General features: G+C 54.0%; 2 protein-coding genes across 2 annotated transcripts; both read right to left on the reverse strand.

The window, feature by feature from the left end:
* Window positions 1–5,075: 5,075 nt before the first annotated feature.
* Window positions 5,076–8,461, reverse strand: GPAA1 (glycosylphosphatidylinositol anchor attachment 1). Its single transcript, XM_007956073.1, has 12 exons — window positions 8,388–8,461; window positions 7,993–8,172; window positions 7,800–7,911; window positions 7,487–7,634; window positions 7,310–7,411; window positions 7,027–7,223; window positions 6,761–6,957; window positions 6,516–6,669; window positions 6,048–6,143; window positions 5,726–5,916; window positions 5,483–5,653; window positions 5,076–5,319 (listed from the first exon to the last, which is right to left on the reverse strand). Exons 1-12 carry the CDS (start codon window positions 8,459–8,461, stop codon window positions 5,076–5,078), a joined length of 1,866 nt encoding a protein of 621 aa, XP_007954264.1.
* A 996-nt stretch (window positions 8,462–9,457) lies between these two features.
* EXOSC4 (exosome component 4) lies at window positions 9,458–12,659 on the reverse strand. The gene is made up of 3 exons (XM_007956075.2): window positions 12,489–12,659; window positions 9,913–10,119; window positions 9,458–9,817 (listed from the first exon to the last, which is right to left on the reverse strand). Exons 1-3 carry the CDS (start codon window positions 12,657–12,659, stop codon window positions 9,458–9,460), a joined length of 738 nt encoding a protein of 245 aa, XP_007954266.1.
* Between the last annotated feature and the right edge of the window lie 13,677 nt (window positions 12,660–26,336).

Raw genomic sequence — 26,336 nt, forward strand, 5'->3', positions numbered from 1 at the left:
CACAGTCCTCCGTGCAGTCCCTGGCTAGCAGGGTGATTTTTAGGTTAATTCTTAAGTCCTACCACCACTCGGGAATCTGCAAGCTGTCTGTGCCGTCAGGATTGCTCACCACCACTGCCACACCACAGCTCCATATGTCTCCTTTTTTGGTATTCTCACGCAAATTCTTCTGCAAGTTGGGTTTTAGTCCACTTCTATATCCTTCCCTTCAAGGCTCAGGGGTCCAGGATTATCTTCTGTGTCTGTGTTAATTGGTTTCCCTTTTCTTTGTTGAAGAGGATCTGTGCAGTCTTTCTGCCTAGTCCGCCATCTTGCTGGAACTCCCTAAAAGCAAAATTCTTGACAACTTCAACTTTTCTCCATTTATCATGATGTTTATGGATTCAGCTTTTTTTTTTTTTTTTTTTTAAATTGAGGCAGTAACAGGCTACACTGAGGATTAATCCATACTTATCTTCATCAGTAAGTGCTTGATAATTCATTGCAATTCCAACTCTATATAATGTTCTGGAAAATGCCAACACACACTTTCAACAAACAAGGTTGTGTTGCCTGCATATGGCAGGTTGTTAACAAGTCTTCCTCCAATCCTTATTCCATGTTCTCCATATAGTCCGGCTTCTTGAATTGTTCAGCTTCAGCAGACAGCTTAAATAACTGTGGTGAAAAGGTACAACCCTAACGCACACCTTTCATTATTTTAAACCATGAGGTATCCCCTTGTTCTGTTTGAATGACTGCCTCGTGGTCTATATACAGGTTCCTCATGAGCACAGTTAATTGTGCTGGAATTCCCATTCTTTGCAATGTTATCCATAATTTGTTATGATCCATGCAGTTAAATGCCTTTACACAGTCAATGAAACACAGGTAAATATCTTTCTGGTATTCTTTGCTTTGAGCCAAGATCTATCTGATATCAGCAATTATATCCCTCGTTCCACATCCTCTTCTGAATTCAGCTTGAATTTCTGGAAATTCCCTGTCAATATACTGCTTCAATAATTTTTCAGTTGTCTTCAGCAAAATTTTACTTATGGTAGTAATGATATTTTTCAATAATGTCTGCATTCTGTTGCATCACCTTTCTTTGGAATGGGTACAGATATGGATCTTTTCCAGTCAGTTGGCCAGGTGGCTGTCTTCCAAATTTCTTGGCATAAACAAGTGCCTCCAGCACTGTATCCTTTTGTTGAAGTATCTCATTAGGGATCCTGTCAATTCCTGGGGGTTTGTTTTTTTGCCAATGCCCTCAGTGCAGCTTGGTTGTTTTCCTTCAATATCATTTGTGATAGTTAAAGTTGTGTGTCAACTTGGCTGGGCCTGGTTGAGTGGCTGGGCAGCTGGATGTAGTATTCCCCATGATGAGAATGGTAGTCAACTCCATGGTGGAATCTACTGTGAGCAGCTGAGTAGCTGCCTTAGGGATGTGGTCTGCTTCCTTTATATGAGGAGCCTTGGTGAGTGGTCTCTAGCTTATGGCACACTTGAACCCTGCATGTAGCCATATAATTGTTCAGCAGCCTGCCATGCTCTGCCGATCTTGGGATGTTTAATGGACTTGAATGAATGGCCTGCCATGTGATTTGGTAATATTGGGACTGTGCCTTATTACTTGTCAACTTTGGGCTTGTCAGCCTCAGCAGCCAGCTGCTGAGTGAAGCTTCCAGGTCCAGTGAGCCAGGAGCAGGAGGCAGAGCTAAAACCCAAGGTTGAGGGGTTTTCATCCAGCTCCTAGAGGCTGGCACTTTGCGCCTCCAACTCTTAAGAATAAACTCTTGTTTTTTAAAACCATCCCATTTGTGGTATATTCCTGTCAGAGCTGCACTAGGTAACTAAAACACCATCGCTTGTTGATGATATGCTACCTCTTGAAGTAGTGGAACACTGACTTTTTTTTGTTTTGTTTTTTGGACAGTGACTCTATTCCTTCCATCTTCTTTTGATGGTTCTTGCATCATTCAATATTTTATCCATAAAATCCTTTAAAATTGCAAGTCAAGGCTTAGATTTTTTTTTAGTCTTTTCAGCTAAGAAATGCCAAGTGTGTTTTTCCCTCTTGATTTTCTAACTCCAGGCATTTGCACATTTCATTAGGATATTTTACTTTGCCTTCTTGGGCTGCCCTCAGAACTCTCCCGTTCAAGACTTTCGTCATTTCTTCCACTACCTTTAGCTACTCTCCATTCAAGAGCACGTTCAGTCTCTTCTGACATCTGTTTCTTCCTTTCCTGGCTTTTTAATGACCTCGTTTTCCTCAATATGATGTCATCCTATAACTTGTCTGGTCTTCAGTCATTGGTGCTCAATGCATCAAATCTATTCATGGCTAGAAGAGCCATATTAAGTAACTCACTGCACTGATTTGAATTCTATGATGTTCTGGAAAAGGCCAAACTATGGAAACAGTGAAAACATCAGTGGTTTCCAGGGGCTCGGGGAGGAGAGTGGGGTGGACAAGTGGGGGTCAGAACATTTTCAGTGCAGGGAAACCATTCTGTGTAATACTGTCATGGTGGACACATGACATTATGCATTTGTCAAAACCCATAGGACAGTACAACACAAGGAGTGCCCCTCATACAAACTGTGGGTGTAACTGATGATAAAGTACCAATATTGGTCATACACTGCCACACGTGACTGTGGGTGTAGCTGATGATGAAGTACCAATATTGGTCATACACTGCCACACGTGTACTACAGGAATGCAAGCGGGTTAACAGGAAAAACTGGGGAGGGGCAGGTCAACGAGACAGTGCCCTTTCACTGCAATTTTTCTGAAAATCTAAGGCTGCTCTAACAAATAAAATGTGTTAGGAATAAATGATTACAATGGATTTGTCTCTGAAGGTACCAAAGCCCAGCAAGCTAACCACCTGTGAGATGCTCGACACTGTCAGTCACCAGGGAAATGCAACTAGAAGCACAAGACCCTCCTGCACACCCACTAGGATGGCCACAAAAGTCATGAAGTGATGCGCACTGATGAGGGCATGGGGAGAGGGAAACCCTCGTCTGTTGAGGTGGGCATGTAACATGGTGCGGGTGTTTTAGAAAAGCAGCAATTTCAAAGTTAAACTAGAATTCCTGAGTGACCCAGAAATTCCAGCACTAGGTATATACCCAAAAGAACTGAAATCCTATGTCCACACACAAACCTGGACACAGATGTTCCTTACAGCGTTGTTCAAAACAGCAAGCAGAGGAAACAAGGTATATGTCCATCCAATGATGAAGGGCCAGACAGAACGTGGCAAACCCACACACTGGACTATTAGTCAGCAAAAGGAATGGCCCCCTGATACATGGGATAACCTGCTAAGCCTGGGAGACATGTTCAGTCAAAGAGGCTGACAGGCCACAGGTCGTGTGACTTACAAGAAGTGTCTGAAATAACCAAATCCAGGGGACATAAAGCAGATCATTGGTTGTCAGGGGCTGAGGGGAGGGGCGTGTGGGGAGTGACAGCTTAGTGAGCCCAGGGTCTCTCTTGGTGGTTACGAGCATATTCTGAAGAGCAGGTCAGGTGGTGTGGCCCGTCTTGGACACTGAGGGGTGAGGTTTATCCGCGTAGCTATGGGCCTCTGGCTATGTAATGAAGGCTCGGATCTGAGTTATACTCACCCTGGGGGTGCCACAGGACTTCTGAGGAGACCTCGTGCCTGGGGCCCAGAAGAGCAGAGGTCCCCACCCCTCAGTGGAGGTGGAGGCACACATCCTTGAGACCAACTTGGGAGGGAGAGGTGGCATCAAGAAGGGGGAGCCCGGGGTGGGGTTCAGGAGCAGGGTGTAGGATGAATGCCCACAGCACATCCTGATGGTGTCTCCAGGTCCCTGTGGGCCAAGGTCAGCCTTGGGCTGGGCATGGGGTACTGGCCTGAGGGGGCATCCTCTGGTCAGCACCCGTTAGCTGGTACATGGCCACAGGCAGATCTAGGGAGGGGTCTGAGGACAACATGGAAAGCCCTGTATCTGAAAGGTGGGTGGTGGCGTGGCCTCCACTCTCCACCTTGTTTCTGCCTCCAGAACAAAGTCCAACGCCAGCCCCTTCTCCACCACCAATGGTTAGACCCAGCCCAGCAGGCTGGCATGACCCACCAGGCCGCCTCTAGAGACCCTGGCTTGGCCATCCCTGGCCCTTTGGGCTCAGGGATCTTCCTACCCCCCCCCCCTTTTTCTCCAAGTCTCCTGCTCTGGCCAAGTTCCAATGATGTTAGCCCCTGGACACCCATACCACACCAGAACAGACAAGTTTGCAGGGAAAGTGGCACAGACCACCCCTGGCCTGACCCAGGGTGTGGGGGGGGGCACACAGCCCAAGCCCCTTCAGGCAGGGCCCCACGTCAGGCCCAGGCAGAAACCACCCATGTACACTAGAAGGTACCAAGTTCGGCACCCGACCTCCAGCCTGCACGGGATGAGGCTGCCAAATGAGCCACTGAGGCAGCTGTGGCCTTGGCATCTCCAAAGGGTCACACTGTTTCCCCTTCCTCCACGGACACTAGACTCACCTGTTCAGGTCCTCTCAGAGCAGGAATGGCAATCCCCCTGGGCTCTGGAGTGTGGGCCTATCCCAGCCAGCCCTCCAGCACCCTCCACCATGCTCACCTGTACCTAGCTGGCCCTCTGGCACCCCCTGCTCGGCTCTCCATCCAGCAGGGCCCTTGGCTGCTCACCCAGGTACCCATGTGCAGGTAGTATGCTCTGCTCCCTGGCCCTCCCATAGCCGCTCCAGCTCGGTGCCACTCAGCCCAGGGGGGAGCTCTCTGTACTCAGTATCCTGTAGGCCTCCCAGCCCCAGCACACCTTGCATACACAGCACCAGGCTGGGGCCCACAGAGGCACAGGGCTCGGGCTGTGTCCCTTTCAGAGTCCCGACCAAGCTGGGTGGTCACTGTCCTACCCACGGTGTTTGGAGTGCCACACCGCGGCTGGACGAGGGCAGTGACCCGTGAGCACCCTTCATGGAACACCACATCCCCATTCCTGCCCCACATGGCCAGGGGCCTAAGGCAGCTGAAGAAAACGTGTTTATTGCCCAGGAGGGTGGGGCTGTGTCAAAGCCACAGCTGTCACTTCCAGAACAGTACATTCCAAAAGAGCAGCCAGCAGGGGTAGAGGCCCAGGGCCACTGTTGGGAAGAGGAGGGCGCCGTACGTGTAGTGCTCCAGCACGCCTTGGGACAGAGCCGTCAGGAAGAGCTGCCAGCCTTCGGCCAGCGACAGCGGCACCTCCTGCAGCTCCCGCCACAGGAACAGGCTACCCAGGAGAGTGGCTGCTGGGCTGGTCAGCACCAGCAGGAGGGCGTAGAGGGGCCTGGGGGCGCACAGGCATCAGGCAGAGTTAGGGCAGGCTTGTGTGAGGCTGAGAATTGAGGGGCAGGGTGGGTTGGTCAAGAACTCTGGTGCCTCTGTGGAAGGGGCGAGAGTAGGCCCACCATGAGGGGAGTAGGTCTGTGAAGGCAGTGATAGGCACATACCGGGGCCCTCGGGGCTTGGCGAGTGCAGCAGCAGGCACCATGGTGGCAGCCAGCAGGAAGCCTAGTGAGAAGTTGGTGAGGACGATGCAACCCAGCTGCAGAGCCAGGTAGATGAGGGCCACCAGCTTCAGCGCCATCCAGCCCCTGTCCGGGTCCTGTGTGCTCACCGTCCTGCAAGGCACGCAGCTCAGAGGAGCCCACCGGGTCTACTCGTGAGCCCAGGGCACCCAGCGCACTCCTCACCTGTGAGCGTTGTGTGGAAGGGCCAGGCCCGCAGCATAGATGGCCAGCAGCGTCAGCACCACAGCCTCGGCCTCGGCCACCGGGAAGTGCTGGGCCGCCACGTGCTGGCCCAGCACGGGCAGGATGTAGAGGGCCAGGCCCACAGCCTGTGAGATCAGCAGCGGTGCCACAAGGGAGGCCAGCCCCATACCCTGCGGGGCACAGGGACTGCTTGAAGGCAGGCTGTGTACCAGTGTTCCCCCAGGAGCCTCCCCACCCCAACTAAGGAACTACCACCCAGGACACCAGGGGCCCACCCTGATCCCTGGAGAGGCACTGTCACCTGTGCTGGGGGGAGGGGGAGAACGTGTCCAGGGGGCCCCCCAGCCTGCTCTGGGCCTGCTCCAGCCTCATGGAGCTTCATCCACAGTTCCAGGGAGTGACCCAGTCAAGGACCCTGACAAGGAGCGTGACAAGTCTGCCCCTCACCCAGAGCAGGACAGGGAATGAGGAACCTAGTCAAGGACCCTGTTGGGAGGTGTGACCCCCACAGCAAGACAGAGAAGTGATCCAGTCAAGAACCCGGGTGGGAGGTATTCACCCCCCCCCCCTTGCAGAACAAGGGAGTACCTCAGTCAAAAACCATGATGGGAAGTATGACAAGCTCACCCCCCACCTAGAGCAGGATGGGGGAGTGACCCAGTCAAGGACCCTGGTGGGAGGTGACAGGCCCGTGCCCCATCCAGAGGAAGATGGGAGACTGGCCCAGTCAAGGACCCTGGTGAGAGGTGTGGCAGCCCCTGTGGGATATCTGGAGCCCCAGGACGAGCAGCAGGAAGCCGGCAGCAGGCATGTAGAGGCCAATGGAGACGAAGCGGGAGAGGGCGGGCAGCAGGTAGAGGAAGAAGGACTGGTGCAGCCGCTCCAGCAGGTGGTTGAGCTTCCGGAACATGCCTTCCAGGGCCCTGAAGGTGCACACAGTGTCACGGCCTGCCATCCCAGAGCCAGCAGCCCAGGTGAGGGCCCAAGCACGGACAACAGACTAGAGTCACTTACTTGCCCACGGCTACCAGGTCGTACTTGTACTGGCGGAAACTGTTGATGCCCCTCAGGGTCAAGGCCTCCACGCGGTAGCGCAGGAAAAGGCCATGGGGGCCGTGCGGGCGGCCAGAAGCCTGTCTCAGCACCATGAGCAGCAGTGTCTGCAGGCCTTGCAGCGGTCCGTCCAGTGATCCCCAGTCCTGGGGCTGCAGCTTGGGGGTGCAAGAACATCGTGAGATAATGCTCCCCACAGCCCCAAGCCCCACTGTGGGCAGCCCCACCTTGCCCTGCAGGGTGCACAGCAGTCCCCCCTTCTGGCAGAAGGTCTGGAAGAGATTGAGCAGGTCAAGGTTGGGCAGCTGTCCGTTGAGCCCCTCCACGGCTACATCCAGGCTGGTGACCACATCACTGCTCAGCTCCAGGGCCACGGCTGCCTGGATGGCCCCTGCACGACCCTGCAGCGGTGAGGACTGCATGCCTGTTGGGGTGGGAATTAGTCGCCAGAGAAAGTGGGAACTGGTGGCCAGTGCCGAGGAGGGGCCAGGACAGGTTGCGGATACCCACCAGTGACGTTTACATCGTGGTACGCCTCGAGCCAAGCCTCAGTGCCCAGGAGGTCGTGGTCTGTCACCAGGAAGATGATGTCCTTGGCCCAGTAAATCTGTCCTGAAGGCCAAATACAGGGTCAGTCTGGCCTGGGGCGGCAGCCAGACCCTCCCTGGCTCACAGCCCAAGACTCACCCCGGAAGTGGGCAGCAAGCGCCAGCAGCAGCCCGACGGCCTGGCTGTTGGTAGAGTCAGAGCCGCAGGGCACAGTGAGCACCAGGGACTCAGTGCTGGCAGCGCGTGGGGCCCGCAGGATGCCATACACGTTGGTGCCCGACACCATCTGTGCGTAGTAGGGGAGGGGCTCAGCCTGTACCCACCAGAGGGCCGAAACACCCCTTTCCTGTTCCTAGAACACCCCTCACCAAGAGTTTCCCTGGCCCCAGGGCTCCCTGCCATTTCCCGACCAAGTGGCCTCCCCGCCAAAACAGTGCCAGCCCCCAAATACATAGCGCTCGCGGGTCTCATCCGGGAAGGGCAATTTCCGGGCGAAAGCCTGCGTGTACACCTCCAGCCCCACCGACCGCATCGCGCGCTCCAGCCAAGCCACCGGCAGAGTCCTGGAGACACAAGGACAGGCCCTGAGCAGGGGCCCTGGCCGGGGCGCCACCGGGACCCACGCCCACGGCGGGGTCACTCACCCTGACTTCCGGCGGTGGGCAGCGAAGTCCCGGGCAAAGCTCCGGGCACGGTCTCCGCCTGGAAACTGCTCCTCCACCATGGTGGAGCCCATGGCGTTCTCTGACATGTAAGTGCGCTGGGTCAGCGGGGGGAAAGCCAGCGCCAGGAACCAGGTGATGCCCGCCACGTAGCTCAGCACGCTGCGGGGAGAGGCGGCGGCGGGGCCGCCGGGACCTGAGCGGGAGGTCCACGTCGAGGGCCCAGGGGGCGGGCCGAGGGACCCAAAGACCGACACCTGGGACGCCGGGCGGGCCGGCGGGAGGGAGGGCAAGGGGACGAGGTGGAACGGACGCGCGCCACCAGCGGCTCGAGCCCCGGGCCCGGGAGCCCCCGCCTTCCCGGGGCCCGCTCTCACCACAGGGGCGTGTTGAGGCGCAGCACGAGCCGGGCGAGCGCGCGCCGGCGCACCGGGTCCGATAGGAGGCCCATGGCGGGGCGGCGCGGCGCGAGCCGCCAGCTCCGACCGCCGCGGCCGCGCTTCCAGTCACTCGGGGCTCCCTGCCGCCCGCACTTCCGGTCCCGGCGGTACCCGCGTCCACGGCGCATGCCCAGAGCGGAGGCCGGCCGGAAGGGGGCGGTGGGAGCGGCTGGTGTGCCCCGGGCAGACCTGGGCCCGGAACTGGAGACTGACCTGGAGCGGCGGATGGAAGGCAGGCAGGGGGGCCGCACAGCCGGGGAAGAGCGGTGAAGGTGACCGACCGCGGGTCGAGCTGGCAAGGGAGGGACGGGCAGTACGAAGGCGCCGCCTGACAGGAGAGTCAGAGACGGCTCAGAAGGGCAAGCGGGTGGAAGGCCGAAGTTTGGACATTGAAAGGCCGTAGCGGCCGTGGGGTGGGTGAGAAGGACGGGAGGCCCCGTACCCCCTGCAGGGGTGTGTGGCAGGAGGTGGAGGCTGCCCACCTTCAGAGAGGAGGCTGGTGGAAGGAGAGCTTGCAGAGGGTGTCAGACCCGTGACGGTCCAAGCGGCGACAGAGAAAAGGACAGTGGCGAGCAGGCATCTGGTGTACTTTTAGGACCCAAGGGACATTCGCTCGGAGCCATGGTCCAGAGGACGTGGGAGATGGCCCCCTATGCTGGTACCCATAGCTGCTGGCTGTCCCCTCAGCCCCCTGCTCAGAGCCCCTGGAGGCAGACCGAGTCTAGAGGCCAGGCTCCTCCTGTCAGGCCCAGCCTTATGGCTCACTTCTTCAGCCTGTCCTGGCATGCTGATCTCCCTACCCAGCCACCCAGGGACCCCTTGCCTGGCCCAACTCCATTGTCCTCTTCAGGTGTGAATCCTGAGGCTGTAGGAGGTGTGCAATTGATAGATGGGGGAGCCAGCACCAGACAGACTGCAGGGTGTGGAAATGCCTCGGGGACTGAAGCACAGCAAGGCACACGCGGGCAGAGGAACAGAGCTTTATTCAGGGTTTGGTGGCCAGGTGGTCAGTCCCCCAGCAAGATGGAGGCCTCACGCACATGCTGTCGGACCACACGATCCAGCAGGGTGTGCACATCACGGGCAGCCCGGGCCGCGGCTTCCAGCACCTGCTCCAGGTGGTCCTCATGCAGCCGGGCGTCCATCTCCAGCAGCGCAATCTGACCTGAGGCTGGTAGCAGGGCCAGGGCCAGCTGGGGGCCGCCAGCTGCTTCTTCCACGTGGCTCAGGTCTGCCAGGGCCGTGCTGTCCACAAAGCCGGCTGAGCAGGCACACACAAAGTCCCGCATGGGTATCCCGGCGTCCAGCACCGCCAGGGTGGCTGCATTCACACAAGCCGCATAGGTCCCACCATCAGCCTGAAGCACCTGCAGGGAGCCCCCAAGGTCATCAGTCTGCCCAGCTGCTGCCCCCAGCCCACCCTCCTGGCCCATGCCCAGGCTGAGGGTGGCTGCCTGCTCACCTGCACGTAGATGTCAATCTGGGAGCGAGGGTGCAGCTGGGTGAGGATGGCTGCCTCGAAGGTCTGGCGCAGCTGCAGGCCCATCTCACATGACTTGCGGTCCCCATGTGGCCGCCGCTTGCGCTCACCTGTGCTGAAGGTAGCTGAACTGTACTGACAGTTCACTAGTGCGCGGTCGGGCAGGGCTCGTGCCCGAGAGCCCCGGATCTGGGGAGGAAAGGGTGTGTGAGCCAGGCCACTCCCAGCATATTACTCCGTCCTCTGGCTTGAACACAGACCTCAGCCCCCTCCCCAACATCACAAGATACGACCACTTCACCTCTAAAACGTACCCCGAGGGAGGGCCACTTGGGCCATCTCAGCCACCATCACCTCTGGCATCGGATCTATTGAAACTGCCTCCCTCTTTTCATCCACACCCCACCCCTCTCCATCCTCCATTTGGCAGCCAGAGTGTGATTACAGACAGCAAGCCTGACAGGCTTGGGTTTATTTTGCATCGCCTGTTTCCCTGGTCTACAAGTTCCCAAATCCTCCCCTCCCTGGAAACCCCTCAGCCTCATTTGGGATCATCCCTTCCCTCCCTGACAAGCAGCCTTTCTGCTCTGCAAACAGGCCCCACTGGTTCCCACCCTCTGACCCTTGCGTTTCTGGTTCCTTTCACTGCGAAAGCTGGGCTACAGGCTTGTTCACCAGACAGTTATCTTTGGTGCCAACGCTGGCATCATTGTTACAGTGCTGGGGCCACAGCAGTGAACAGAATGGCCCAGAGGCCCTGCCTCAAGGAGTGTAGTTCCAGCTGTTGTTAGGTGCCGTCAAGTTGGCTCCAGGTCAGCGACACTTTGTGCAACAGAACGAAACACTGCCCTGTTGTGCACCATCTTCACAGTCCTTGCTGTCTGAGCCCATCATTGCAGCCACTGTGTCAATCCATCTCATTTGAGGGCTTTCCCCTTTTCTGCTGACCCTCCACTTTACTAAGCAGGATACCCTTCTCCAGGGACCAGTTCCTCCTGACAAAATGTCAAAAGTACGTGAGACGAAGTATTCCTAGCCTCGCTTCTAAGGAGCATTCTGGCTGTGCTGCTTCAAAGATTAGTTCACTCTTCTGGGTGTATAATATTCTTCACTAGCACTATAAATCAAAGGCACTGGTTTTTCTTTAGTCTTCCTTTTTCACTGCCCAGCTCTCATGCACATAAGGCAACTGAAAATACCATGGCTTGGGTCAGGCACACTTTAGTTCTCAAAGTGACATCTTCATTTTTCAACACTTTACTGAGGTCTTTTGCGGCACATTTGCCCAATGCAATACGTCCTTTGATCTCTTGACTGCTGCTTCCATGGGCATTGATTGTGAATTCAAGTAAAATGAAATCCCTGATAAGTTCCATCTTTTCTTCTTTTATCATGATGTTGCTTACTGGTCCAGTTGGCGGGGTTTTTGTTTTCTTTAGGTTGAGGTGTAATCTATAATGAAGACTGTAGTCTTTGATCTTTATCAGTAAGTGCTTCAAGCCATCATCACTTTCAGCAAAGTTGTGCCATCTGCGTCATGGGTCGTTCATAAGTCTCCCTCCAATCTTGATGCCGTGTTCTTCTCCGTATGTCCAGGTTGTCGGATTATCTGCTCAGCACTTTGATTGAATAAGCATGGTGAAAAGATACACCCCTAGTGCACACCTTCCTCATTTTAAATCACATGGCATCCTCTTGTTCTATTAGAATGACTGCCTCTTAGACTATGTGCAGGTTCCAGGTGAGCACAATGAAGTGTTCTGGAATTCCCATTCTTTGCAATGTCATCCATAATTTATGATCCACACAATTGAAGCCTTTGCATAGTCAATAAAACAGATAAGCATCTTTCTGGTATTCCTTGCTCTCAGCCAAAAATCTCATCGTCAGCAGTGATCTCCCTGTTCCACTGTCCCCTTCTGAATCTGGCTTGAATTTCTGGCAGTTCCCGGTTGATGTACTGCTGCAACCATTCGATTATCTTCAGTAAATTTTTGTCTGCATATGATAGTAATAGTGCTCCACAATTTCCACATTGCGTTGGATCACCTGTCTTTGGAATGGACCCAAATATGGCTCTCCTCCAGTCGGTTGGCTGGGTAGCTGTCTATTAATGGGATGGGAGACAGATAAGTTTCATGAATTTGAGAAAGACAGATAAAATTGATGTTTGAGGGAAAGATGCAAAAAGCAAAGAAAGGAATGAGAGTGTTTGTTTTAGGAGAAAAGACTTCCCACGTAGATAAGGTGGCCTGGTGGGGTGTTATCAGGACACTGACGTCGGATTAGCGCCGGAATAGCGTGTGGAAAAAGGAGCAAGGCACGTGACCGAGAGCAGCGGCTGGGCGGTTGGGACGCGCCCGGAACTGAGGCCGATCAGAAGGGCGAAACCACGGTGCAACGTCCATGTAAAGGCTCTGGCTTTTACTCTTGAGTGAAGTGCAAGCCTTCCAGCCGCAGCTTCGTGAGCGGAGGAGCGCCCCGCGCCCCCCGCAGCTCCCCCTAGCCTGATTCCTCCTCCCGCCCTGAAGTAGCCTGGTCGGTGCACGCCCACTCGCCTCGTGAGGCCCGTAGACCACCGCTAGCGCCTTGGTGTTGCCTTGCTCGATGTATGCCGAACCGTCGGCCTGCGCGAACACGCCCATCCGCGCCTGGATCTTGCGCAGCTCCCCGGCGCGCCGCCCATCCACTCGGTAGCCCTGGTCGGAGAGCAGCTCCAGCCCCGCCATGCCGCCGAGTCGCCCGCCCCGCTCAAAAAGAACTACAGCTCCCAGCGGCCCCGCTCACTACTTACGACTTCCCAGGCGCTCTGTTTCTGGCGGACGAGCTTCCTACTTCCGGTTATTGGACTAAAGTTTCCGGCGGTCATGTCACCAAGGGTTGCGGGAACTATGGTTCCGGCGACTCGGCTCCCCATTTTAAGTCCTGGGGAAGGACGGCTCCCCTAGCCCAAGGTGGAGATCTGTGTCCGCGGCCGGTTTCGAAACCCTAACGCGGCTCGAGTCTGGGGTTCCCTTCAGTCGCCCCCGGGCGTCGGGATGCTGGTGGGTGCATGACGCCTGTCCAGATCCGCTGGGTACGTCTCTTTGGCAGGGACCATGAGGCGTGAGGGTGCCGAGCCCGGCGGTCCAGCCCGGCTCAGTCCCTGGCTGCAGCTGGCTTGGCTTTGCTTCTTTTTGCAAGTCCTGGAGCCGCCTTCGAGGTTGGCCGGGGAAGCCAGCGGCTGCTGGCCTGGAAACATTTACTGTCCTAGCAGACACGTTTCCTGCCTGTTGCTTGCCTACCATTTAGACACCATATTGCATCACACACACACACACAGAGCCATGTTCTATATAGGGCAGCTTTCATTTTCATTCGCTTGGTTCTTATGTTGCCGCCCCCCTCCCCCGTCTACCGTAATAAGCTGATAAGTGGTTCCTTCCATGTTTTTCTCCGTACTCCCATTGCTTACATACAAATCATACACAAACACACGCATCTGTACACATACAGCCACACAGGCACTTTGGGCTGTCTGGTTATTTAAAAAATGGGATCATTTCATGCTTTTCTGTTTTTCATTCAATAAATTCCTCACAAAATCTCTCCAAATAGTCCTGTGGAGCTCTCATTAATTTTTCATTGGTTCCTCGATACCCAAGGGGTGCTCTTACCAAGATGTAATCTGGCCACGCCCAGGATGGGCAGTGGGTGTGTCCCAGGGAGTAGAATTTCTGGGTGGAGGTTGTATGTGTGTGAGTTCTTGTTTTGCTTTTTCCCCCACCAGAGGTGAACGTTAAGAGCTTTAAAGTAAGCCGGCCAGCCTGCGGGGTGTTATCCCACATGGCTTTCCTGGCCCTGGTGGATTCCAGCATTTCACCTCCGTGGGGTCCGATGGCTTGGCCGTTTGGATTTGCTCTTCAGGAATTGCTGTTGTGTCTCCGGGAAGGAGATATGAGGGGGCTCTCCTGCCCCAGCACCTCCTGTCTCCCATTTCCTAGCGGCCAGAGTTCCCACTGGGGAGCTCATTCCCCCACTCTGACGCCCATCAGGCCATGATGGGTCATTCTCCTCCACCCTCAGCTATCCTGGATGGAGGAGGCGGGCCTGGATTAGCCCATGGGGCCTGAAGTATCCTTATGAGAGAGAATGTCAAAAATAAAAAAAATAAATCACCGTGCCAACTGTAAAAATGGTGTGGTGGCAGCAGCTGCCCTCCTCTAACTTCCCCAGAGGAAAGGAGGATCAAGAGCCACAGCCCAAGACTGGTGCCTGTGAGGGGTGGTCAGACAGATGTCCTCTCTCCAACCTTTTTAACAATTCGGCACCAGTCGTGCCTCCGATGGCACTCTCGGCCCTCTGCTGGGTTCGGTAATCCACTGCACTGGCCACACAGACCGTACTCACAGTGATTAGGGAGGTAGCCGTTGCGATTCAGGATCAGGAATGACTCAGCTGTGCCCACAGGCAGGCCTCTCCCTGGCCCTTGGGCCTCTTGGGCCAGACCGACTTCGGCACCTGCTTGGGCAAGTGTTGCAAAGCTCCAGCTACACCACCGCATGCCCGGAGGCCCCTCACTCTGCCAGAAGGTGCTCAGCTCTGTCGCTCCGTGGGCCAGCACACCCGTGCTAACTGCCTTGCTGTGTAGGCTGGGGAGCCCACTGCAGCGTCTCAAACTGGTCTGGTCCTGCTACCAGTTTCTCTAAGGCCACTTCTCATTGTCTTATGGCGTCTGTGGTTTATAGCTCTCTCTCCCTGTCTCCTGACTCCAGGAGGTTCTCAGCTGGATCCAAAGGACACACACACTCTGCTCCCATCTTTTCTTCTTGGTGGTAATGAGGTCCCCTTGTCTGCCTCTGTGAGGGCTCATTTTAAGCCAAGCTAGTGGGATGGCAAAATTGAACAGTCTCCTTATTTGCATGGTCCTATCCCCACATTTTCCACCACTCTTCTGTCTGTTGTACTGTGGTGGCTTGAGTGTTGCTGTGAGGCTGGAGGCTATGCCACCACTATTTCAAATACCAGCAAGGTCACCCATGGTGGAAAGGTATCAGCAGAGCTTACAGAATAAGACAAACTCAGAAGAAGGATGGGGCCATCCACTTCTCAAAGAATTGGCCAGTGAAAACCTTATGAATAGCCCTGAAACACCGTCCGATATGTCAGAAGATGAACCCCTCAGGTCAGAAGGCTCTCAAAATACAACTAGGGAAGAGCTGCTGCTTCAGAGTAGAGCCGACCTTAATGATGTGGATGGAGTAAAGCTTTTGGGATCCCTATTTGCTTGCTGATGTGGCATGTCTCAAGGTGAGAAGAAACAGCTGTGAATATCCATTAATATTTGGAAAATGGAATGTACAAATCATGAATCTAGGAAAGTTTGAAGTTGTCAAAAATGAAATGGAACACATAAAGATCAATATCCTAGGCATTAGTGAGCTGAAATGGACTGGTTTTGGCCATTTTGAATCAGACAACGATATGATCTACTATGCCGGGAATGACAAATTGAAGAGGTGTGGCATTCATCATCACAAAGAATGTTTCAAGATCTATCCTGTCAGTGACAGGATAATAACCATACACCTACAAGGAAAACCAGTTAATACTATCATTGTTCAAATTTATGTACCAACCACCAAAGCCAAAGATGAGGAAATTAAACATTTTCACCAACTTCTGCAGTCTGAAATTGACCAAATATACAATCAAGATGTGTTGATTTTCACTGGTGACTGGAATGCAAAAGTTAGAAACAAAGAAGAATCACCAGTAGTTGGAAAATTTGGCCTTGGTGACAGAAATGATGCTGGAGATTGCATGATAGAGTTTTGCAAGACCAATGACTTATTCATTGCAAATACCTTTTTTTCAACAACACAAACGGTGGCTGTACACATGGACTTCACCAGATGGAGTACACAGCAATCAGATCGACTACATCTGTGGAAAGAGGCGATGGAGAAGCTCGGTATCTTCAGCCAAAACAAGGCCAGGAGCTGACTGTGGAACAGACCATCGACTGCTCATTTGCAAGTTCAAGTTGAAGCTGAAGACAATTAAAACAAGTCCACGGAGCCAAAACATGACCTTGACTATATCCCTCTTGAATTTAGAGACCATCTGAAAAATAGATTTGATGCATTGAACACCAATGAATGAAAACCAGAAGAATTAATGGGGTGACATCAAGAACATCCATGAAGAAAGCAAAAGTTCATTAAAAAGACAGGAAATGAAGAAAAGACCAAAAATGGATGTCAGAAGAGACTCTGAAACTTGCTCTTGAACGGAGATTAGCTAATGCAAATGATAAGATAAAAGAGCTGAACAGATTTCAAAGAGCAGCTCAAGAAGACAAAATCAGTTATTATAATGAAATATGCAAAGACCTGGAGTTAGAAAACCAAAAGGGAAGAACATGCTCAGCATTTCTCAAGCTGAAAGAACTGAAGAAAAACATTCAAGCTTTGAGTTGAAATATTGGAAGATTCTACAGGCAAAATATGGAATGATTTAGGAGATATCAAAAGAAGGTGGGAAGGAATATGCAGAGTCACTGTTCCAAAAACAATTGGTCAATGTTCATCCATTTCAGGAGGTGGGATATGATCAAGAACCAATGGTATTGAAGAAAAAGTCAAGGCTGCACTGAAGGAACTTGGAAAAAACAAGTCCTCAGGAATTGACGGGATACCCATTGAGATATTTCAATAAACAGATGCTGCACTGGAGGCACTCACTCAGTTATGCCAGGAGATTTGGAAGACAGCTACCTGGCCAATCGGCTGGAAGAGACCCGTATTTGTACCCATTCCAAAGAAGTGATCCCACAGAATGTGGAAATTATTGAACAATATAATTGATATCACACACAAGTAAAATCTTGCTGAAGATAATTAAAAAACAGTTGCAGCAGTATATTGACAGCGAATTTCCAGAAATGCAAGCTGGATTCAGAAGAAGAGGTGGAATGAGGGATACCACTGCTGATGTCGGATGGATCCTGGCTGAAAGGAAAGAATACCAGAAAGATGTTTACTTGTGTTTTATTGACTGTGCAAAAGCATTAGATTGTGTGGATCATAACAAATTATGGATAACATTGAGAAGAATGGGAATTCCAGAACACTTAATTGTGCTCATGAGGAACCTGTACATAGACCAGGAGACTGTTGTTTGAACAGAACAAGGGGACACTGCATGGTTTAAAATCAGGAAGGGAGTGCATCAACATTGTATCCTTTCACCATACTTACTCACTCTGTATGCTGAGCAAATAATCAGAGAAGCTGGACTATATGAAGAAGAATGCGGCATCAGGATTGGTGGAGGTCTCATTAACAACCTGCAATGTGCAGATGACACCACCTTGCTTGCTGAAAGTGAAAGTGACTAGAAGCACTTACTGATGAAGTTTAAAATCTGCAGTATGGATTACACCTCAACACACAGAAAATGAAAATCCTCACAACTGGACCAAGAAACAGTATCACAATAAATGGAGAAAAGTTTGAAGTCGTCAAAGATTTCATATTGCTTGGTTCCACAATCAACACCAATGGAAGTCAGGAAATCAGACTGTGTACGTACACTGGGCAAATCCACTGCAAAAGAGCTCTTTAAAGTGCTGAAGAGCAAAGATGTCCCTTTGAAGACGAAGGTGAGCATGACACAAGCCTCAGTGTTTTCAATTACTTCATATGCATGTGAAAGCTGGACAATGAATAAGGAAGGCCGAAGAAGAATTGATGCTTTTGAGTTGTGGTGTTGGCGAAAAATACTGAAAGTACCATGGCTTGCCATAAGAAGTAACAAATCTGTCCTGGAAGAAGTGCATCCTGAATGCTCCTTGGAAGCGAGACTGGCCAGACTTGGTCTCACCTACTTTGGTCATGTTGTCAGAAGGGACCATTCCCTAAAGAAGGATGTCATGCTTGGTAAAGTGGAGGGTCAGCGAGAAAGGGGAAGGCCCGCAACGAGATGGATTGACACGGGGCTGCAGTGATGGGCTCAAGTATAGCAGGGCTTGTGAGGCTGGCCCAGGCGTGGGCAGTGTTGTTCTGTCGCACACGGGGTTGCTGTGAGTCAGAGCTGACCCTATTGACACCTTGCTTTTAGCCCTGTAAGGCTTCTGGCCTCTACAACTGTAAGAGAACAGATTCCTGTTGTTTCAAGCCTCTGAGTCTGTGGCAATTTGTTGCAGAAGCTGCTGGGAGTGAAAGCACGGGGGACCAGTATCTCTGAGGCAGCCACTCTGGGGGCCCCCGAGGGGGTGCAGCCTAGCGCGTGCGCAGCCTTTGATTCCGAGGGCGAATGTGGTCTTAGCTGCGTTTCTTTCGTTGGTTTTCTCTGTCACCTGCTGGGCAGTCTGCAGTTTGATTTGTTGCTGTGAGAAGGCGTGGGCACAGCGTCTCATCTCTTGTGACTTCTTGATGGGGAGGAAGATGAGCAGAAGCTGGGACAGCCTGAGGCTGATTCCTACCACGTGGAGGTCAGATACACCTGCACCCTCCAGCCTTCTCACCGGTTCCCACACCAGCCGCCCCTCCCACAGCCTCTCTGCTTCTCTGCTGTGTTCTGTAATTCACTGCAGTGGCCACACAGAACTCAAAGAAAATGCTCACGATCGTGGGGTTGACTCAGAATCTGACTGACTCAGGAGGCAGCTCTTTAACCCTCCTGCCGCGTCCGCTGCTGGGTCTGCCCCCACTGTTCCTCTGCTCCTGCTTGTTGCCTTGTCTTGTGTCTCGTCTCTCGTGTCTGGCTATCTCAGTGAAGTGTTGACAGTTCGCTCTGTGTCTCCTGGGTCAGGAGGTTCAGCACAGGGTGGCAGGTCCAAAGGCTCTTCTTTCTTGACTGCAGTGGGACCCCTTTTCTGCCCCAGGGATGGCTCTTTTCCAGCCTAGTGGGGTGCAAAACCGACCAATCCCCACATGAGGGCTCCATGCACCTTAGTTTTATGGCCCTACCCCTAAAGGTTCTGCTGTACGTAGGGAGTCTGAACTGTCTCAGCGGACTGGATGGAACCTGACACCACCACCACCATCCCTACAGGGTGCCATGCCCCTTACTTACATCACTGACAAGCTATCCAATCCCCTCGGTAGGCCACAAACACCTCATTTGCATATCCCCACCCACTCATCTGGTGGGAGTCACAGTGACTCTGGCTGGAAGGGCTATTACTACTTCCCTGCACGCAGATGCTGTGCATTTAGTGGAGACAGGCCTTTTCATGATTTTCACCACGAAGAGCCACATTTAACAGTGTCCCAGGGTGTGAGCTTCTGTGCAATTAAAGCTGCCTTGCAGTTAAAGACACCGAAGTTCAGCAGAGCCAGCTCTGTGTAGCCGCCCCCGGCACAGCCTCTGCAGCACCGTACAGAGCAGAGAGGGGGCGGTGTGCCCCTTCCACAGCGACACCCCGGCAGTGTGACACCCCCGGAGAGTGACACCCTGAGGGTGACACCCCGGGAGAGTGACACCCCAGGAGGGAATGGTGTGCCCCTTCCACAGCGACACCCCTGCTCTACAAGTCAGGGTCCATTCGTGCCCTAAACCAGGCCAGCTGCTGAGCCGCTACCCATCAGGGCCCAGGGGTCGAGGGCAGGTGTGCCTCAGGGTTTCCAGTGGTTGGTTTTCCAAGAGATCACCAGGCCTTACTTCTGAGATGCCCTGGGGTGGGCCCCGACCTCAGGCTGTGGCTCCAAGATGCCACAGAGCAGGTGGCTGTAAACCAGAGATTCATCCTCACACTTCTAGGGGCTGAGTGGCCAGGGTGTCAGCCATGGTGTCTCCTTTGGCTGGTGGCCTGCGGGAGGCACACCTGTCCCTGCCCCTCCTCCCAGAGGCACAGCTGGCCAGGTGGGAACAAAGACCCTTCCACCCCCCAGGAGGGCCCCCACCCCCAGACCTGGGACCTGGGACCTGGAGCAGGGCTGGGTACCTGCTGGCTGTCAGGCCCCGAGTGGGGGGTGGAGCAGAGGTCAAAGTTCAAGGAGCCTTCCCAGGGTGCTTGGCCTGTGGAGCCCTGGAATGTGGAATGCAGCCGCTGACCTCACAGTGGCAGGGGTGCAGCCCCGGGCCAGCTCCCCAGGGGCCGGCCAGCTGCCACCCTACTGCCCAGCATGTCCCTTCTCAGCAGCTACGAGGGTCTGCGGCAGGAGATCCAACGGCTGGCGCAGGAGAACGAGGAGCTGCGGCGGCTGGTGCAGCTCATGCAGGAGAACCAGGAGCTGAAGCTGGTGCTCAGGAACCGCAGCAGTGGCCTGGGCTTCTGTGGCTCCGGCCTCCTGGCCGACCTGCCCCCCAGCCCCCGGCTGCCCCGACGCAGGGCTGTCAGGCTCAAGGATGCTGGGAGAGGTGGGCTCCGTCGGGCTGGGGCGGGACACGGCCGGCCTTCCCGAGGTCCCATGCGGCTGCCCTCAGCCGCCTTGTGCCAGTGAAAATGTCAGGCATGCCACGTGCTGACACACCCTGAAGGAACACGTGCAGTGGGAAGGATGGAGGTGTGTCGGCTCTCTAGGGCGAGTGGCTGGGAGGTCATGCTTCTACGAAGATGGCATCTGAGCAGGCTGCAGGGGGCTGCGGGAGGGCTTTCCAGGGGGAGGGCGTGATCTGTGCAAAGGCCCTGTGGTCACAACAAGTTGGGGGTGCCTGAGGCACATCCCGGAGGCCAGTGTCCCTGGAGGGGTGGGACTGAGGGGAGAGTGGAGGCAGAGGACAGCAGGAGAGCCTTGCTGGACACAAGGCCCCGAACTAGCGGGGAGCCCCACTCCTGGTGAGGGTGACCCAGGCTTGGCTGGGTCCTGCTGTGGGAAGTGGTCGGAGAATGGGTGCAGATGTGTTTTTCACATGTGGTTACTGATGCTGCTTACAGTAGGACGTATCTTTGTGCTTCAGAGTCTTATGGGTTTTGACAAATGCATAATGTCATGTGCTCACCATGACAGCATCACACAGTGCCACCATTCAGTGCCACATACGAAGTGCCTTAAGATGACCTGCCCGCTCCTGACGTCTTCACTGTGTCCATGGTTTTACTTTCTCCGGAGTGTCTCGTGGTTGGAATTGTACAGAAAGTAGCTTCTTCAGACTGGTTCCTTTCACTTAGCAGCGTGCATTGAAGATCCCTCCATGTATTTTCATGGCCTGAGAGCTCATTCCTTTGTTTCCGGATAATACTGTATGGACACACCACAGCTTATCCACTCACCTATTGAAGCCCATCTTGCTGGCTTCCAGTCCTGGGCAGCTGTGGATAAGGCTGCTCTAAGCATTTGCGTGTGGGCTGTATGTGGACTCACGGTTCATCTCACCTGAGTAAAGACAGAGAAGCACGGTTGCTGATTGTAAGGTGAGCCTACGTTCATCTTTGTAGGAACTGCCAGACTGTCTTCCACACTGGATGCTCCATTTTGCCTTTCCACTGGTGATGACAGTCTGTCGCTCCACATCCCTGCCTGCACTTGGTGCTGTCAGTGTTCTGGACTTTAGCCACCCTGACAGCTGTGACGTGGGATCTCGTTGTTGTTTGGATTTGTAATTCCCGAGAAGGCTGGTGGTTCAAACCCACCAGCCACTCCTCGGAAGGAAGGTTGAGCAATCTACTTCCATAGTGATACTGCCTTGGAAACCCAAGGAGGGGTCGCTATGAGTCGGTTCTGACTCGATGGCACACAACAACAACAACAGTGACACATGACTCACGAGCATTTTCTCATGTGCTTGTTTGCTGCCTACCTTCCCTGGTGTGGTGTCTGTTCAGATATCTTGCCCATTTTGTGATTGGGTTGTCTGTTTTCTCAGTGTTGACTTTATGATTTCTGTGTGGATTTTGGGTACAAGTCCTCTGCCAGGAATGTGTTTTGCAAATATTTTCTTCCAGTTGGTGGCTTGTGTTTACATTCTCTAAACAGTCTCTCTTACAGGGCTGAAGGTTTCAGTTTGAACCAAGTCCAGCTTATCATTTACTTCTTTTATGGACTGTACTTTTGGTGTTCTGTCTCAAAAGTTATCACCAAACCCAAAGTCACCTCCGTTTTCTCCTGTTAGCTTTCAGAAGTTGTGTAGTTTTGCATCTTACATTTGCGTGTGTGATTTTAACTGTTGTGGAAGACATGAACCGTATGTCTGGATTCCTTTTTTGCATGTGAATTCTCAGTTGTCCCAGCACCATGTCTTCTCCTCAGTGTATCGGCTTTGCTCCATTCCCAGAGATCCCGTGACTGTAAGTGGACGGGTGTGGGCAGCGCAGTGAGTTGCTTGCTGTGGTCCATCTAGCCATGGTCCTCCATTTTGTGACGTATTGTAAATCTTATTCTCTGCTCCCGTTTGGGAGTAGCTCTGGTGGCATAGTGGATAAGGCATTTGGCTGCCAACCAAAAGGTCAGCAGTTCAAACCCACCAGCTGCTCTGCTGAAGGCAGATGGGGTGATCTGCTTCCATAAATCTCAGAGACCTGGTGGGGGGGGGTGAGCCCGAACCTACTCCGTGGCAGTGAGTTTGGGTTTGGTTCTTCTGCCCGTTTACAGTGGGATTACCTTGACTCTTTTGTTGCTGGAGGGTGGGACTCGTCACGGCCCTGTGCCCCCGTGAGGGTGTGCATGTGACGCTCTGGGAAGGTTCACTCTCTTGCTCTGGTCCTGCATTTGGTTCGTCGTCATCTCGCCCCTGGACTTGAGGCAGCAGCGGGTCATCTGACCTGCCAATTTGGGTTCTCCAACCCCTGCAATCACGTGACTGGGGAGAATCCTCCAGACGTACCCACAGACCGGGGACTTGCCAGCCTGACAGCCTCCCAGCCTCCGCCATCACCACCAGCTTGTGAGCCGTTTCCTTGGGAGTCCGGGAGTTCTTGAGACTTTATAGTGAAATAGGGAATCCGGAGACGGGAGGGAGAGTGCTGAGGGCAGGAGGAGGAGTTGACGTCAGACATGACGGAGTAGCGTGGCAGTTTGGCAGAGTTGGACGTTTGGGGCATCTTTAACCTCCACCTCATAGGCAGCCTTGTGTGGATCCTTCTAAGAGAAGTGATTCAAGCAGTCTCCTTCCGGGCTGTCTGTTCCTTCACCACCATACTGTCCCGAGCACGGTTGGTTGCTTCCTAGCGAGTGTCGAAGTGGCTGGTGTCGAGCCCTAGCTCTGTTTTTTGGTGTCATCTTGGCTGTTCTTGAACCTTTCCATTTAAACTTTGGAATCAGTTTGTCGACATCCACAAAATAACCTGCTGGTACTTCGATTGGAGTTGCGTTGAATCTATAGATCAACAGCCTATCTATAGATCAATCTACAGATCAAGTTGGGAAGAACTGACATCTTAATAATACTGAGTCTTCCCTCCACGAACATGGACTCTGTGTCCATCCATTCAGATCTTTAAACCTGGATGTTTTGAAGGTTGACGAAGTAATAGTTCTGGCCAATTGGGTGTGGGGTGTGAGAGGAAGAGACTTGAGGGAGGCTTGTAGGATTTTGGCTTGAGTGCGGGATGGGTGGAGCTGGGGGCTGGGGCAGTCTGGCAGGTGATCCCGGACCTGGTGGATATGGTGCCACGCCTTGAGGAGCCCCTGACCGTGCAGAGCCCAAGGAGGCGAGTGGGCAGATGGGCACAGGGGACTCACGTCAGGATGGATGTCACCTTTGGTCCCTACGGGTCTGTGTGTTGTTACCAAGGAGGAGCAAGTCGCTGAGATCAGGAGCGCCTGGGAGACTGAGAGATGAGACGCTGGTGAAGGGGGCTGTGGGGAGTTGGTGTGGCAGGTACTTCCAGAAGGGGGCGAAGTGCAGGATGGCCCCCCTTCTTTTTTAACTTTTTTGTTGTGATTTAGGTGAACGTTTACAGAGCAAATTAATCTTCCATATAGCAGTTCATACCCGTTTTGTCTCATGACATTGACTGCAGTTTCCCAGCGTGGGCCAGCTCTCTGCCCACTTCCTCCCGGAGTCACCTCTTCCCTGTGTGCTTCCCTCCCAGCTCACCCCCCGAGCTGTCTCCCTGTGCAGATACTGCCCTTCTGTCCTCCTATGACTGACCTCTCCAAGGAGTGTGTTCTGGTTCCCAGGGCCGCTCTGACAGGAATACACCACAAACGGGACGGCCTTAACAAACAGGAGTTTATTCTCTTACAGTCTGGAGGCTAGAAGTCTGAGTTCAAATGCCAGGCTCTAGGGGCTGTGTGAAAGCCCTTTGACCTTGGGCTTCAGCTCGGCCTCTTGCTCCAGGCCCACTGAAGCTGGAGGCATCTCTTCCTCAGGCAGCTATAGGCTGCTGAGGCTAACAAGCCCAAGGTCAAAAAATAAAACGGCACAGTCCTGATGTTACCAAACCACAGGGCAGGCCATGAATTCAAGTCCATTGAAAGTCCCAAGGTCAGCAGAGCATGGCAGGCTGCTGAATAACGACACGGCTACATGCAGGGTCCAAGCATGCCATAAACTAGGGACCATTCCCAAAGGAGCTACTCAGCTGCTTATGGTAGGTCCCACCATGGAGTGGATTGTCAGTCTCATCGTGGGGAATAACTACCACCAGCTGTCCAGCCACTCAACCAGGCCCAGCCAAGATGACACACAAACAACCACCACAGAGTGTATCTACCTGATGTAAATGTTCACCCCCTGTGCCTGCCTATTGTTAGGCTGGAGTGAGTTCAGGAGTGAGCAGTTCCAGACCTGAGGGGTGACTAGGGGGTATAGTCTCGGGGTCTCACCAGCAGATGGCCCCATTTTGTCAGTGAAGTGTAAGGTCCTGTGCCAAAGGGGGGCAGGCAGAGCAGCCATGTGCAGGGTCAGGGGAAATGGCAGAGGGGCTAGCACTCTCGGAGCCCACTGGACCTCCGTCTTCCTGCAGCCATCTGGGCCGGCACCGGGCCAGCAGCTTCCAAACCACATCTCCCTTTACCCCTGTCCACCCCCCAGTCCACTGTCCCATGAAGGGGACACTGAGGCCCAAGGCCACCCAGTCAAAATAACAGTCTGGCCGACTGGGTGAAGTGGGAAGGGCCAGCAAAGCTTGTTGGGCACCTGGGGGTGTGGGGCAGGGCAAGGTGGGGTCCCTGTGCCTGGCCACCGTCCTGACACATTGGGCCAGGACCTGGGCTCAGCTGACCTCCCGGGCCCCACAGCTGCTGCTCCTTTGAGGCCCCTCTTGGGTCAGGCCACTTGTTTAGGCCCCTTAGGTCCAGAGCCCAGCTTCCCACTCAGGCTGCCCGCGACCCCGTACACGAATGAGCGCCTCTTGGCCCCTCTAGCCTGGCCTCAGCCCACGCCTGCGGGTGTCCCTTGTCCCCTCCACCCCAGCCAGGCTAATGCAGCCAGGCCTTCCTGGGACGCTCCTTCTGCACATGTAGGGGACAGCCGGGTGGGCTGGAGGGCATCCAGGGTGAGGGACTGGTGGCAGGGGTGGGTTACCCAGTAAGGTAAGCACACACTTCTTTGTGCTTAATTACTAATCTGGAGCAAATAACATGAAATGAAAGATATGCTGACAACCACGTGGAATTGTTGGTTCCAGGTTAGTAAGTGCAAGGAAGGCTGTGCTTAGCTTGCTGACTGGATCCTCCATCCCTGTTGGACTGTCAAGGGGAAAAGAGGCTTAGGTTCCACAGGAGGCGGCTGTGGGCTTGGGAAACAGGTGCCAGCCACACCCAGCAGCAGAACCTGGGACAGGTGGAAACATGACGGACTGTCCACTACAGACGAGTAAATAAGCATAAGCAGGGCTGTGCTTACCTTGCTTCAAAAAACCAAAACCAAATTCACTGCCATCGAGCCGATTCAGACTCAGAGCGACCCCCTTTGGGTTTCCAAGGCAGTAAATCTTTACGGAGGTAGATGGCCCAATTTTCCTTCTTTTGAGTGGCTGGTGGGTTTGAACCGCCAACCTTCTGGTTAGCAGTTAAATGCCTTAAGAACGAAGCCACCAGAGCTCCCTTCACCTTGCTTATTACAGGGCCTGACCCTGGGCCGGTGCGGGGTCCATAGGGTCACCCAGTCTGTGGAGGGGGCGGTGGCCCCTTGGTGGCAGGCAGGGTGAGGCTCATGGGTTTCTGCTGGTCCCACCGGGAGCCGCAGGCTTTAAGCACGCAGTGTTGCAATCTGCTGCAGCTGGGTTGGAAGAGGCTCTCGAGGAGTCCTGGGACAGGGGACGTGATCTGGGAGCAGGGGGCTTGGTATAACGAGGAGGTGGGGAAGGGCGGAGGCGAGGGAAGCCAGGTGGGGGAAGGTGACACCAACAGCTGCGATCGGAGGTTGTGCGGGGCAGCTGAGGGCGAGACGAGCGTCCTGCCGGCAGCGCCCCTCCACCCACTGTGCCTCCCGGGGAGGTTCTGGGGCAGCCGCGCACACCGCAGAGCGGGCGCAACACGCGGGGCCGCGCTCGCAGCCCGGGCGGGTGGGGATGGCTTTGTCCGCTGTGCACC

The sequence above is a fragment of the Orycteropus afer genome, unplaced genomic scaffold, assembly GCF_000298275.1.
Source record: "Orycteropus afer afer isolate SDZICR_OR568_19922 unplaced genomic scaffold, OryAfe1.0 scaffold00574, whole genome shotgun sequence".
Classification (NCBI taxonomy): domain Eukaryota; kingdom Metazoa; phylum Chordata; class Mammalia; order Tubulidentata; family Orycteropodidae; genus Orycteropus; species Orycteropus afer.

Coding starts and splice junctions, on each gene's coding strand:
- GPAA1 (XM_007956073.1), bottom strand. CDS start 8,461: ATGGGCCTCCTATCGGACCCGGTGCGCCGGCGCGCGCTCGCCCGGCTC. Junction 7,912..7,992: donor GCCCACCGCCGGAAGTCAGG/GTGAGTGACCCC, acceptor TTGTGTCTCCAG/GACTCTGCCGGTGGCTTGGC. Junction 7,412..7,486: donor GCTTGCTGCCCACTTCCGGG/GTGAGTCTTGGG, acceptor TTTGGCCTTCAG/GACAGATTTACTGGGCCAAG.
- EXOSC4 (XM_007956075.2), bottom strand. CDS start 12,659: ATGGCGGGGCTGGAGCTGCTCTCCGACCAGGGCTACCGAGTGGATGGG. Junction 10,120..12,488: donor TGGTCTACGGGCCTCACGAG/GCGAGTGGGCGT, acceptor TTTCCTCCCCAG/ATCCGGGGCTCTCGGGCACG. Junction 9,818..9,912: donor AGATTGACATCTACGTGCAG/GTGAGCAGGCAG, acceptor GGCTCCCTGCAG/GTGCTTCAGGCTGATGGTGG.